This window comes from Choloepus didactylus, chromosome 10 (genome assembly GCF_015220235.1).
Source record: "Choloepus didactylus isolate mChoDid1 chromosome 10, mChoDid1.pri, whole genome shotgun sequence".
Classification (NCBI taxonomy): domain Eukaryota; kingdom Metazoa; phylum Chordata; class Mammalia; order Pilosa; family Megalonychidae; genus Choloepus; species Choloepus didactylus.
Window position 1 is genome coordinate 83,495,856 of NC_051316.1, and position 13,683 is coordinate 83,509,538.

The 13,683-nt window shown below is 46.3% G+C and overlaps 1 protein-coding gene across 2 annotated transcripts in view; it reads left to right on the top strand.

The window, feature by feature from the left end:
* The window catches only part of DNAI1 (dynein axonemal intermediate chain 1), a 64,267-nt gene that overhangs the window by 24,856 nt on the left and 25,728 nt on the right, over positions 1-13,683 (top strand). For both annotated transcript variants that reach the window (XM_037798231.1, XM_037798232.1), the window contains exons 3-10: positions 997-1,095; positions 1,304-1,384; positions 4,896-5,022; positions 5,336-5,445; positions 5,688-5,807; positions 6,851-6,910; positions 8,214-8,348; positions 12,631-12,715. In XM_037798231.1, the coding sequence (XP_037654159.1) occupies positions 997-1,095; positions 1,304-1,384; positions 4,896-5,022; positions 5,336-5,445; positions 5,688-5,807; positions 6,851-6,910; positions 8,214-8,348; positions 12,631-12,715 (817 nt within the window). The remainder of the gene's footprint in view (positions 1-996; positions 1,096-1,303; positions 1,385-4,895; positions 5,023-5,335; positions 5,446-5,687; positions 5,808-6,850; positions 6,911-8,213; positions 8,349-12,630; positions 12,716-13,683) is intronic.

Here is a 13,683-nt window from a genome sequence, read left to right on the forward strand (position 1 = left end):
TATTTAACCATATGTTCCTTCATACATACCATAATTTGTTCAACCATGCCCCATTTTTGGATAGTCAATGTTTCCTCTTTTTCACTATTATAATCAATCCTCCAACAAACGTACATGCACCTAAATCTTTGGGCATGTTCTTGGTTATTTCCTTAATATAAATTGCTTTTAGTAGACATTTGGATCAAAGAGTATACACACATTAGGCTTTTGATAAATATTTCCAAATTGCTCTTCAGAAAGGTTGTGCTAATTTATGGGTGCTCATTTTTCCACAATCGCACCAACACTGAAAGTTAAGTTTTGTTTTAGAGTGAAAAATGTCATTGTTTTATTTTGCATATCTTTAATTATTAATGAGGGTGGACATTTGTTGCTATGTCATGGACCACTTTGGTAAGGACAAGCAGAGAAAGGCAAAACTTCCATTCTTTGACTTTTTTTTCTCCAAGAAGTCCTGAAGTTACCAAGTACGAGAGAGTTTTGCTTTCAGAGTAACTTTAAGGTGGCAAATTGGAAGATAAAATATAAATTAGAGATGAAGTAGCTTAAAGAACTACTTCAGAGTAACTTTAAGGTGGCAAATTGGAAGATAAAATATAAATTAGAGATGAAGTAGCTTAAGGAACTACTTGGCATCCTATTCTTGATGTATAAAGCCCTGCCTTTGGCAGCTGGTCCTGGACCTTAGCTTCTGGGATGCATGGACCAGTTCTCCTGGTCCCACTACTGGTGCCAAAGGCCCACCACAATTTTCCAATTAAGCCCTCAGCCCAGAGCTGAGGTGGTCAGGTTCTTCCAGACAATCAGAACTCTGGCCTGAGCAGTTCCTGTGGACTCTTCCCTGAGTGGTCTGTTGTACACTTTATGTACTATGTTTGAGGGACAGAGCTTGGCTTCTGAGAAGATTTGTGAATGAAGGGGCTTTCTGGAGAACTGCTTGCTTGTTCAAGCAGCATAAGGCACTCCTGACCTTCACATGAAGTTTTTGTCCAGGATGAAGATTTGGGGACCGATGTGGGAGAAGGGGCAGATGAATGGACCCAGTCCAAAATCACGGTCAGACCCCCTGACCAGCTGGAGTTGACTGATGCGGTGAGTGAGCAGCATCCTACCCTTGCTCCTTTCACCTCTTCTAGCTTTAGAGATGTGTTCTTCCATAGTATGGATTAGGAGCCTGCACAGATCCTGAGTGTGAGATGTCTGCTGACATGCTGGGGAGGGAGGGGCGAGTGTCCTACTAAGCCTCAGAGGGGATGAGGGGCCTTCCAGGTATGACCTTCTTGGTATTTCTCTCCCTTAGGAGCTAAAGGAGGAGTTCACTCGGATACTGACGGCCAACAACCCCCACGCACCCCAGAACATCGTCAGGTACAGCTTCAAAGTAAGTCAACCCTCCCTGGGCAGGGGCTTCTAGGTGCCCCTTGGCTTGAAGGGGACTGGCTATCCATTGCAAAAGCCTCTCAGCTATTTGAGAGGAGATTGCCTTTAAACTGAGCCCTTGGCTGGGACCCTGGAGTTTTCCAGATATTTTTTGAAATTTCTATATGAATCTCCTTTGCAGTCCTAAGTGTCTTAAGTGCTCTACAGAGCCCACTCTTTTCAAGAATCCTGAAGTGAATCATTTCAGTTAAAAAAAATACTTTTCCAACTTGTGCAACATATTTTTCAGTCACATCAACTTTCAGGTCTTCACATTTTCAGTATCTGGGTTTTTTTCAGCCAGACACTTGAGTGGAATACAAATTCCCCTGTGGACAAGTTGCTCAAGAAGGAGCTGGCCTTTTCCCCAGTATTGCCACCTGGGAGGAAGCTCCAGAAGGCTCTGTTTTCAGTATCTCCTGACGTCACAGCCAGGCAGATGACCCCATCAGGACCTTCTACCTTCCTTTGATACACATGGCATGGGTGAATTCTCACTTGGTAGATACACATGTAGCATGTCTTTAAGGGGGACAACACTGTTTTCAGCCATAGCAAGGTCAGCTCCTGTAAGTACTAACTGTAGAGGACTTCAGGATCCATTTGAGCTAAAGTAGAAGTGATGCATATGTTTTTTCATTTCGTTATTTTAAGATCCATTTTTTATGCTTATGGTGTGCATATTGGGTCCTATATTAGACCTCTTTGCAGAATACCTCATTTAGTCCTCACAATTCTTTGGTACAGAAACTATTATTATCTTCATTTTGTGGAAACCGAGGTTCAGTTAGATAAGGCAAATTACAAAGGTCACACAATCAGGATTCAAAGCAAGATTTGAACTAGTTTGTCTGACTTCAAAGCAACATTACATTGCTTTCTGTCTCTATGGATTTGCCTATTCTGGATATTTTGTATAAACGGAATCACACAATATGCGGTCCTTTGTGTCTGGCTTCTTTCACTTAGCATAATGTTTTCAAGGTTCATCCATGTGGTAGCATTTATCAGTACTTCATTTGTTTTTACTGCTGAATAATATTCCATTGTATAAATATGCCATGTTTTATTTATCCATTCATAGGTTGATGGACATTTGGATTATTTCCACTTTTTGTTATTATGCATAATGCAATTTCTTGAATACACAGTTTCTTTTTTTTTTTTAATTAAATTCAGTTTTATTGAAATACATTCACACACCATACAATCATCCATGGTATACAATCCGCTGTCCACAGTATGATAACATAGTTATGCATTCATCACCACAATCTATCTCTGCACATTTTCCTTACATCAGAAAGAACCAGAACAAGAATAAAAAATAAAAGTGAAAAAAGAACACCCAAATCATCCCCCCATCCCACCCCATTTGTCCTTTAGTTTTTATCCCCATTCCTCCACTCATCCATACACTAGATAAAGGGGGTGTGATCCACAAGGTCTTCACAATCACACTGTCACCCCTTGTAATCTACATTGTTATATAATTGTCTTCAGGAGTCCAGACTACTGGGTTGGAGTTTGGTTTGGTTGGAGTTTCAGGGAATACACAGTTTCTTATTTAAGGTTGAGTAGTTTACCCATTCACAAAGAGGTTGGGACAAATCAAAATGTTTTTCTTGAGAGGTACTGCTCATGGGTATGTATTGGCCTCCCTTGGGCAGCCTTTAAAGGAGCAGAGGGCCAGAGGGATGCTGCCTTGCCTCCCCAAGGTTATGGTGAAGATTGCTGCACTCTGTGGGCTCCCATCCTTCTGGTATCCGAAGGACTCAGTGTGCCTGTCATGGGAGGCATGCTGTGGGCAGAGAATGAGCACTACCTTGTCAGTTAGCAGTGCACTCTTCTTGCCTCCTGGGATGCTCAATTATTAAATAAGATTCCCTCGAGTAAGCTGCCAGCTGGGTAGCCCTAGGCTCCCAGTGGGGCTCACTTTACCCAAGCTGCCAACAAACTCCCAGGCCTCCCTGGCATTCTCCCACAGAGCTCGACTCCATCTCATGGTGCTTTGCTTGGATCCAAGGGCTTTCGATCTCCAAAGCTCTGGCTTTCCCTAGAAGTGCTGGAGTGGGGAGACAGATGGTTCTGATCTAGGTGTATTTCCCCTCCTTCTGCAGAAGCAATGGAGTCTGAATTCCATCCCTGAACTGAAAAGGGAGTTCCCGGTCAACTGCTGGGGACAGAATGAAGGCCAAACCTCAAATGATAACTATATGGATATTTATTCCTATAGGAATTTTCATCATTGTACTAATAGTTACTGTTTTTATTGAGCATGTATGTGTCAGGCACCATGTTAGTAGACTCATTATTTTCAATACTTACAGCTATCCTGAAAACCAGATCACAATATCTTTGTTTTACAGATGAGGAAATAATGACTTAGAGTTGTTGAGTCCAAAGTCACGCAGATAATAATGGGCAGAATCAGGATTTGAATCCAACTCTGCCCACCATCAAGGCCATGCCCTTAACTGCTACAGTGTTGCACCTCCTTATCCTTCTGAGTTACTGAGAGAGGAAGAGGTTTGTGATGACTTTTAAAGGCAGAGCTTCCCAACCTGTATGCAGAGATAGTGGTCCTTTGAGCCCTCCAGTGGAAGGTGGGTCTGGGACAGCTGAAGCCTATGGGATTGTTGCCTCTGGTTGTGAATTTACCCCAGTGTGCCATATAAAAATATTTTCTATACATGCCATGGCCTGAAAAAGGCTGGGCAGCACTGTTTTAAGAGGAAGAATGGACCCTGGTCTCAAAGCCAACTTTAGTGGTTCCTAGGATGCTTATCAATGAGGAGGCAGTCTAGAGGAACCAGGTATCATATTTGCTTTTGCTCCACTTTATATCCCAGGCATCTAGAAAATACTTGGCACACTGTGACTGTTCAAAAATATTTGTTGAAGAATGAATGAACTAGGTTGCCTGGGCTTTAAACCTATCCCTGCTTCTCATTTGCTTTGTGACTTAGACAAGTGCCAAACCTTCCCTGGATCTCTGTGGTCCTCATCTATAGAACAAAGATTTGGGGATTTGGTGTTTCTGAGGAGCTTTCCAGTCTTGGCATCCACTAAGTAGCACGGAAAGAGAGACATACCAGGTGTGTTTGATGACTATGTTTGACCTGTCCAAGGGTCTCTGGCGAGGCAGGTGAGCCAGCTCCTTGGCCTGGATGAAGGAGACAAAGCACCTGAGCCAGTGATAGGTAAGCCCAGAGCTGCTTGAGGTTGGAAGGGGAAAGTATTTTAGAATAAGTCATTGATGAGAACTTAAAATAAAAACAACTTGATTTCATTTGCCTCCTCTTCTTTAAACTGGAATGCAGTGAAAATTTCAGGTTGACTAAAGATTTGGTGAGTCAGATACTTGATAATAGAAATGGACTATCTTTGGCCTTCAAGAATGAAGGCAGCCTACATTCTGACTCCAGCCCCTTTGGGGACCGCTGGTCTGATTCAACCCCTTCTCTTCTCAGGAAGGCACATATAAGCTTATTGGCTTTGTGAGCCAACTGGCAGTTCACTTCAGTCAGGTTGGGAACCTGATCCCCAAAGACTCAGATGAAGGACGACGGCAGCACTATCGCGCTGAGTTAGTGGCAGGTAGGACTCTGGACTACACTGACGCTGAAGCCCTAGCCTAGTTCTCTTTCTCTGGTCACTTGAAGGAGTAGATCCCTAAGTCAGAAATTTCAGAGCCTCTATTTATATAAAATCCAATAACTGGCTGTCCTGGTTAGGTCTGGAAGCTTACCTGGATTCTCAGATTCTTCATGAAGGCCCCTCTCCATGAGGCTCAGGCCAAGGAGAACCCAGGGGCAGGCAGGGTCTGAAAGCAGGAACCAAGAAGACCTGCCCTGCCAGGGGTTGGGGGAGTGGGCCTGGACTTTGGGCTAATCAGCTTCATCCTACCAAGGTTCTCAGGAGTCTGCCAAGGTGGTGCTTTCAGAAGCAGAAATCCTTGAAGAAGAAGAAGAGCCCAAGGAAGCTGAAGCTGGGAGTCAAACAGATATGCCTGCAGCTGAGGTACAGTATCATATTGCTTTCCATCCCTCCCCTTCCAGCTCAAGCTCTGGATGGAGGCCTCAAAGGTGACTCGGGGGTGGTGGTGCTGAAGAAGAGCAATTAGAGGCAGGTGCCAATGCCCCTGGCAGCATCATCTTCTCCCACCTCCATCTTAGCCCAGAGCAGGACTTTCCCCACTCCTGATTCCCCACCACCTCCTTCTCACAGCTGAATCCTTGTCTTCTGGGTCTTTTTTTTTCCAGACAACTGAAAAAGTGACTGAAGAAGAATTGATGGCTCCTAAGCAGCCCAAGGAGCAGAAGCTCACCAACCAGTTCAATTTCAGTGAGAGGGCCTCCCAGACCTTCAACAACCCTCTCCGGGTAGAGCAGCCCCACTGAGGCCCCTTTACCTTGAAACTCTGCACTATACATGGCAGGAAAGAAGCAGGCCTGACCCCAAGCCCGGCAGCCCTCAGCCTGACAGGGATGACAGGGCAGATGCCACCGTTTATCTCTCCAAGGAGAGTTGGGAACACGTGCTCCGGTCCCTGTAAGCTATCCAGGCAGCAGTTCAGAGGGAGTAATATGGAGGCTAGAGCCCCAAAGTGCCAATAAGAGGTTGAAACTTGAGCTGGGCTTTGAAGAGGAGCTCAAATCAGGACCTGGAGAGAGAATAGGAGGCCACAATGTGCTAGGGGGTGGGAAGGGGAGCCAGTTTGACTGAAGTTGATAGTCTGTCTGGTAGACTAGCTGAAAAAGGCTAGAAAAGTTTCCTGGTTCTTAGGCATGGAGGACCTTTTGTATCAAGCTGAAGGAGCCCTCAGGTGTCAGGTATGAGACTCACATATGAAAGGGCAGTGTTCTACAGAAATGAATCTGTGGATGGGGGATGGAGGTCTAAATGGTGGGTTTTTTTTTTTTTCGCAGTTCCTCATCACTTTGTGTGGTCCCTCTGCTGACCTTCAGCAGTCTGGGTGATACACATTGGAGAGGTGGGGAATGGGTGTATTCCTCTGTTGGAGCCAGAGACCCCAATATTAGGGAAAAGCCTTCTCAGGGTCAGAGACGTTAGCCTGATGACCTGGCTGACCACCATGCCCTGTGTTGGAGGCTGCCCACTGGCCAGGCTTCTTGCAGATCTGCCCATCTCCCACTTGAAATTTATCTTTGTTGAAATGGGCACAGTCTGTCTTCCCTGCCCTCTGCTTTCTAGCCTAGGCTTCTGAAGGAAGCCTGAATGGAAAAAAAATGTAGGCTTTAATGCATCATTTGGTCCTCTGCCCAGGTCTTTTTTACTTCCCCTGCTCTTTGTCCTACCCCTCCCTCAGCTCCAACCAAAATGCTTCTTCCAAGGATATTCTGTTGTGTTAAGTGAGAAGGAGTTAAGAGCTTTCTGTGGGTTTCCAGTTGTCATTGTTCTCTAGGACCGAGAATGCCAAACGGAGCCTCCTCCCAGGACAAACTTTTCAGCCACAGCCAATCAGGTAAGAACCTGGGCCAGCCTGAAAATTCCATCACCACACCCCATACCCCTGCCATCTCCACACATCATCTCATTCAGAAGCCAGGGAGAGTGGCCTGGTCAAGGACTTCTCTGGAAGTCTGCCATCCACATCCATCTATCTCCCTGCTTATTGCCCTGAACTTCCAGGCTCAGAGCACCAGACATATGAGACAGCAGGTTCCCAACCAGTGAGCTATGGACCAGCCACATGTCCCCAGGGCAAGGTTATCCAAGCTGGAAACAGGCATGGCTGCTAGAGCTTAAGGAACAGGGGAGAATGTTTGTTCCCATGTTCTCTAGAGCCTGTGGCACCGGGTGGCTGACTCTGGAGTGTTAGCACTCTGACCCTGCCCTTCCAGCAGCCTGCATTGTTCCTGCAGATTCTCCTCCTGGATGGCCATGCTGATTTGGGCAGGATATGGTACCAGGAGACCTGAGATCTGGCCCTAACTCTGTTGCTCATACTGTAAGATCCTGAGCAAAACATGTCACCCTTAAAGCTTTAGTTTCCTTCTCTGTAAAGCAAGAATGACAAGTTGCCTCACGGGGTCATTGTGTGTGTGTGTGGGGGCCCTGAATAAGATAATGAATGTTGAAGTACTTTGTAGTGGGGATACTGGCTTGTGGATGAATTATTAAATGTAAGGTGTGCCCATCTGGCCTCCAGATGGCAGTGAATGCCCAGCTCTAGGGAGCACACAGTGAGATCTGGGGCATTTGCCCAGTCCTAAATCCTTGCTGCTTCCTCTCTTCCTACCCTGTGGGCTTCTCTTTCTGTCAGATCCAGTTAACAGAGGTTTTCTTACCTTTTATTTATTTCCTCTTTACTCTGAAAAGGCATGATCAGTGCTGTCAACAGCCAGCCTGAGCCAATATGTTTAACCTCATCTCTGTGGAGGGAGACATTGTTAAAATTTCTTAATTCAGAGTCCTATAAATCATCAATAAAAATGTGAGCTAGCATGTATTTACCCATTTGTACTGTCTAGTAAGTGTTACAATCTGGAACAATGCTGATCTCCATCTGGCAACCCAGCCCCTTGGCTGCAGGGTGCATAATCCCAGCCTGGAGGTGCCCTAAAAGCTTCTTCATTCTGTTCCTAAAGTTGATGGTTGGCAGGGAAGACAGACACTGAATACATCATTCCAATGGGCCAAATAGTGGGTGCTCTGGAGGCATGTGACAGGGGTTAACACGGTCAATTTCTCAAGCCCTGAAGGCTAAGCAGAACTGGGTGAAGATTGTGCCTTGTGATGATCACTCTCATCTTGCCCTTATCTAGTGGGAGATCTATGATGCCTGCATAGAGGAGCTGGAGAAGCAGGAAAAGACGAAAGAAAAGGAGAAGACCAAGACCCCAGTGGCTAAAAAAACAGGGAAGATGGCCACGAGGAAGCTGACATCTATGGAGTCCCAGGTTTGGTGAGGGTTCTCATGGCTCTGTCATAGAGAATGTCTGAGTGAAGCCTTGCCCGTCAGTACACAGAAGCCTGGCTATCTGGGAAGGCCTCAGAGATGCTTCAAATGGGGGGAGGGGGGCTAATGTTGAAGTACTGATTTTAGTATTCTAATAGTTCTAATAGTTCTTTCCTTGTGGGAAGATGTGAGGAGAGCTGCCACTGTCTCTAACATTTCATACCTTCCCCTAATTTGATATAGGAGGCTAGCAGAGATTCAAGATTGTTGGGCTGGGGGCAACAGAATGCGTGAAACTTATCGAAAGCCACATGTGCTTCTGAGAAGAGCTGAGGAGATTTTTCAGGTTGGGGGTTGAATGTAAGGGCTTGAATGTAAGCCCCTGCAAGGGCTCATAGAGTCTGGGAGGGTGAGATGCTCCTTGACCTTCAGTCCTTTGGGTTTACTTGAGTCTTCAGGGCCAGAAGCCAGTGGTCACAGCTGATGACAACTATTAGCCAATAGGTTTGGCTAACCTGGGCTGGGTTTATCAGGAGCCATGAAGGACTCACTACAGGGTGATCACCATAGAGGTCATGGTTGGGGGTTTCACTGTGGGTGTAACCAGCATTGACATGGAGATCAACATAGGAGATACGGTGATGGGTCACTGCGGGGAGAGTCACCACAGGGCGATGATGAAGGGCCACTTTTGTCCCTTCAACAGAGAAGCTGAACTAGGAACCAGAGTTTCAGTGTGGTGATCAGGGTGGGAGGGACTAGATACACAGGAAGCTGGGGGCTAGGTTCAGCACCTCGGAGAGCTCCCACAGCAGTGCTCCAGGATATGGTCCAGCTCCACCATAGAGCAGAAGCCAGTTCAAAGAAGTTCTGCTTCCTTTGTCTGAAGTGTATCCACTTCCTCTCAATTCTCTGTTCCATGACCCTGATAATGTCACATTAGAGGATTTTTGAGGGTCTCCCTGCCTTAGCTTAGTAGGAACTAACTCTATTCAGTTTCATTCGATCACAAACCAAGCATCCAGAGATAATAGCCCATGCTGGGTGCTGGAACCCTAAGGTGAAAGATAGAGTCCCTGACTTGAGAGTTTCCCTGTCTAGACCCTGGTTTCCCTTGTACCATTTCCTAGAGGCTAAGAGCTTCAGTGGGGTTGCTAGCCTGGGTTAGGGTTCACGTGAAGAGCCGTCAGGGGTTTGGTTATGGGCTGTGTATTCGGATCCATGGTTGCAGAGATTCCAACTGCAGCCACCAGGGCAGAGAGACTGGAAGAAAGGTCCTTGTGATTAAGGCTGAAAACTGACCTGGGGTCTAAGCTCTGCCAGAGTTGGTGTCTAACACCCTTGGGAAGAAGAACCACCCCACTCCATCACACTGGGTTCTTACAGCTTGGCTGACAGGAAGGCTGTGAGGCAGACAGATTATAGTTCTTTGGACTAAAAAGCTGCAGTGGAGACAAGACATTGTGGGATAAAACATACACACACACCACTGGGTGCCTAGTGTGCAACCTCTCCTCAAGAGAATACAGCTCTAATGGGACATCTCAAAGACTGGGCATGCTGTTTTGGTGGAATAGAGTAGGAGTGGCAGTCACCTTCACCTTTTCCCAGGTCCAGTGCATGAGCAGCTGAGTGTTACCCCTTCCTCAGTTACCTGGGTCTGATTAGGTTGCCATAAAACTCAAGTGTGAATAAAAAGCAGAATGACTTTCTGATACCCGGTAGTAAGGTTCTCCTGGTGAACCTCAGGTTTCTATCTCATTAATAACTTGGGAAAAGTACAGAAATGAATGCAATCTGATCTTCTCTGAAAGATCAGGCAGGAATAGGGGAAAGGGTTCAGAGGCCCTGACAAGTACAGTCAGAAGCAATAGAGAGATATAGCTGCTCAAGGAGTATAGTATCCAGAACAAGGAAGGCGGTAGTCCACCTCTGAGCTCTCCTGCTCAGAGCATATCTGTAGCCTTGAGTCTCTGAGACTGGGTTTCCTTTTTGGCTTTGCCACTTATTAGCTGGGTGGTCTTGGGAAACTTTCTTAACTTCTCTGAAACCTCTGTTTCCTCATCTGTAAAGACGTCCTAATGACACCTACTTTGAAAGATTGTTGTGAGAATATGAAATAGTGTGTGTATGGCCTCTAACATAGTCCTTGCTTGTTATTGATCAATAAGTGACGGCTGTTGTTACTAACATGTCATGCCATGGCTGATGGAGCTGGGGAGGGTTCACCTGAAGTCTAACTTGAAGGAATGAAGCACCACCCTCCTACATCAGAGGAACTATCACCAGGCACACAATTCTCTGTGGCCAGAGGACAGAGTTAGGACCATAAGTGGAAAAGCTAGGAAGTAGGTTTCAGGTAACAGGCTGTCTTACCCCAGAAGATGCTCCCTGACATGTGGGGGGGGGGGCATTCAAATTTGCCAAGAAGCTGCTGAGAGAAGGAGATTCTTACTCTGGATTGGAGAGTGGAGGAGTAGTTGGAGCTAGATGTATTCTGAGGACTGTGATTATAAGACTCCAACGACAAAAAAGCCCTCAAAGAGCAGTTCTCCAGAGGTGACTTAGGCCTCCACTGCACTGGTCTGCAGGTTCCCTCTGGCTCTATGGTCCCACCACCATCACCACTGGACACTGGGTTAAATATCACATGCATTATTGCATTTAATCCTCACAACAACCCTATGAGACAGATGCCATTATCCAACCCTACTTTATCACAGGGACACTAAAACTCAGAGAAGTTAAGTAACTGTCCCAGTTTGCTAATGCTGCCATTATGCAAAATACCAGAAATGGATTGGCTTTTATAAAGGGAGTTTACTTGGTTACAAAGTTGCAGTCCTAAGGCTATAAAAGTGTCCAAACTAAGGCATCAACAATAGAGTGCCTTCTCTGAAGAATGGCTAATGGCATCTGGAACACCTCTCTCAGCCGGGAAAGCATGTGGCTGGCATCTGCTCTGAAGTTCTGGTTTCAAAATGGCTTTCTCCCAGGATGTTTCTCTCTAAGCATCTGGGGTTGTTCTCAGTTTCTTCCAGGCAAACTCTGGGCTAGCAAAAATCTACTTTCAACGGCTGTCTCCAAAATGTCTCTCTTAGCTGCAGCACTGAGCTCCTTTTGTCTGAGCTCTAATAGGGCTCCAGTGATTTAATTAAGACCCACACTGAATGGGTGGGGTAACACCTCCATGGAAATAATCTAATCAAAGGTATTATCCACAGTTGGGTGAGTCACGTCTCCATGGGAACCTCAATCCGGAGGTCACACCCTAATCAGAAAGATTAATAAATCTGTCCCCACAAGATTGCATTAAAGAATATGGCTTTTGGGGGAACATAATATATCCAAACTGGCACAAGAACTTTCCCAGGGTTGGCACCCAGCTCATAATTGGTGGGATGGGATAAGAATGCATGTCTGTGTGACTCCAGAACCCATTTTCTTAACCACTGCCTGACACTCCACTCCTGGGGAAATCTAATCCTCATGGGTGTGGCCCCCTGCAAGCCCTCTGGAGGGCTGCCAACTCAGCTGGTTCACTTCTTCCACCTGCCCTAAACTCTGGTTCTTTCTTGCTAGCTCCAAACATTTTGAACCTCTATTAACTTGCCAAGTGGCTCACACTGTGGATTTATGGAAGTTCATAGAATGATGGTGGTGGTTTGGGATTCAAAATTAGTCATTTTCCTTGACATGAAACTTCCTGCTCTCTTTCTGGTCTGGGCAATGGGAAGAGTCCTGGATTAGGAGTCTCAGTTTTGCCTTGTACTCCCTGGGTTCCAGCATGTCTGTCTCCCTTTTCTGGGCCTCTGTGTTTTCCTCAACCTTTGACTAAATGGATGGGTTGGACCAGGTCTTTACTGGGAGTCTATCTCATTCCCTGGGTTGGTGAAACTTACCTGTTCCCACCAAAAAAAACCCTCCTCTCTGCCCTTGTCTGCTCTCCCTTCCATATTCCTTTCCTGGGCTCTCTTTAGTGCCCTGCTTTGTGCTCAGAGACATACCTTCTCCTGAAACAAGCTCAGAATAAAAGAGCATAAAGTAGTTGGATCCAGGGGCCAACGATGGCAGTGCAGACCCCTTGTGCCACTTGTGAGGTGGGAGTTCTCAGGAGGGGTTGGTAGGGTGAGCTGGGCCTCGAGGCATTGAGAGATACCTTTACAGAGCTGTCTGGGGTGGGTAGTGTCAGAGGGGCATTGCTGAGCCAATTGAAAGTCTAGGTTGTGGCTCAGGGCAAATGACCTTGCTTATGAGAAACTCTGGCCTCTGTATTCTCATAGAGTGACGACATCACCAAAGTGGCCCAAGCTGCTAAAATAGTGGAGCGAATGGTCAACCAGAACACATATGACGATGTTGCTCAAGGTAATATATGAAGTTCTGTACTAAAACCCCCCCATAAAAGGTCTGTATTTGATTGTCCTATGCTAGGTCCTGAAGATGCAAAGGAAGAAAAAATAACCCCTCCCTCCTCAGGATGTCACTTGGGAGACCAGACTTCTGCAGGTCAACGATGAACAACGGCATAAAAAATAATGGGTGTGATGATGAGATCTTACAAATGGTGCAGCCACGACACCTGTATGTTAGTGACACAATGTGATCTTTCCAACAACCCTGGGAGGCAAGCAGAGATGATTACTCCTACTTTATACATGAGGAAACTCAGGCCAAGGCCACCTGGCTAGTGAGTGGCAGAGAAGACTCAAATTTAGGTCTTGAGCCTCCTAATCCTATGCTCTGTCTTCTGCTCCATCCAGCTTGGAGATTATATAAATGCTAAAATGTACCAGATAGACAGAAACTGCTCTAGGGATTCTCAAGAAGAGAAGAAGGGAAATAAGGGGTGAGTGGGAGCAGTAGAAGAAGGCTTTGTAGGGGGGTGCTGAGCTTGATGCTGGAGATAAGCGGAGTTTGAGTGGGGTGATAGTGGGGGGTGGGGGGGTCTGGACAGGGTACAGACAGCACAGGCAGTAACCTGGAGGTAGAAATGAATAGGAATAGACTTCAGAGACAAGGGACACTAGGCTCAATGACCTAAACCAGAGCTTTCTTGGGAAACAGTGAGAGTTCAGGCTGGAGAGGTGATTTGAGTCAGTTTGTGAAGGGCCTTGAGTACCAGGGAATCTGAGTTTTTACTGCAGACAGTTCCAAAATACTGAAGTCTTCCAGGCAAGGACACGATCCTATGAGAGCAGAGCTGGAGGAGGATGTGACTGGGCAGATTGCAGGAATAGAGGTGGAGGTGAGGTTCAGGTGTGGGGTAGAGTGAGCCTCACCACACCTCACCCAGCCTGCGTCATAGGGGATGGAGAAAAAGAGGCAGTTCTTAC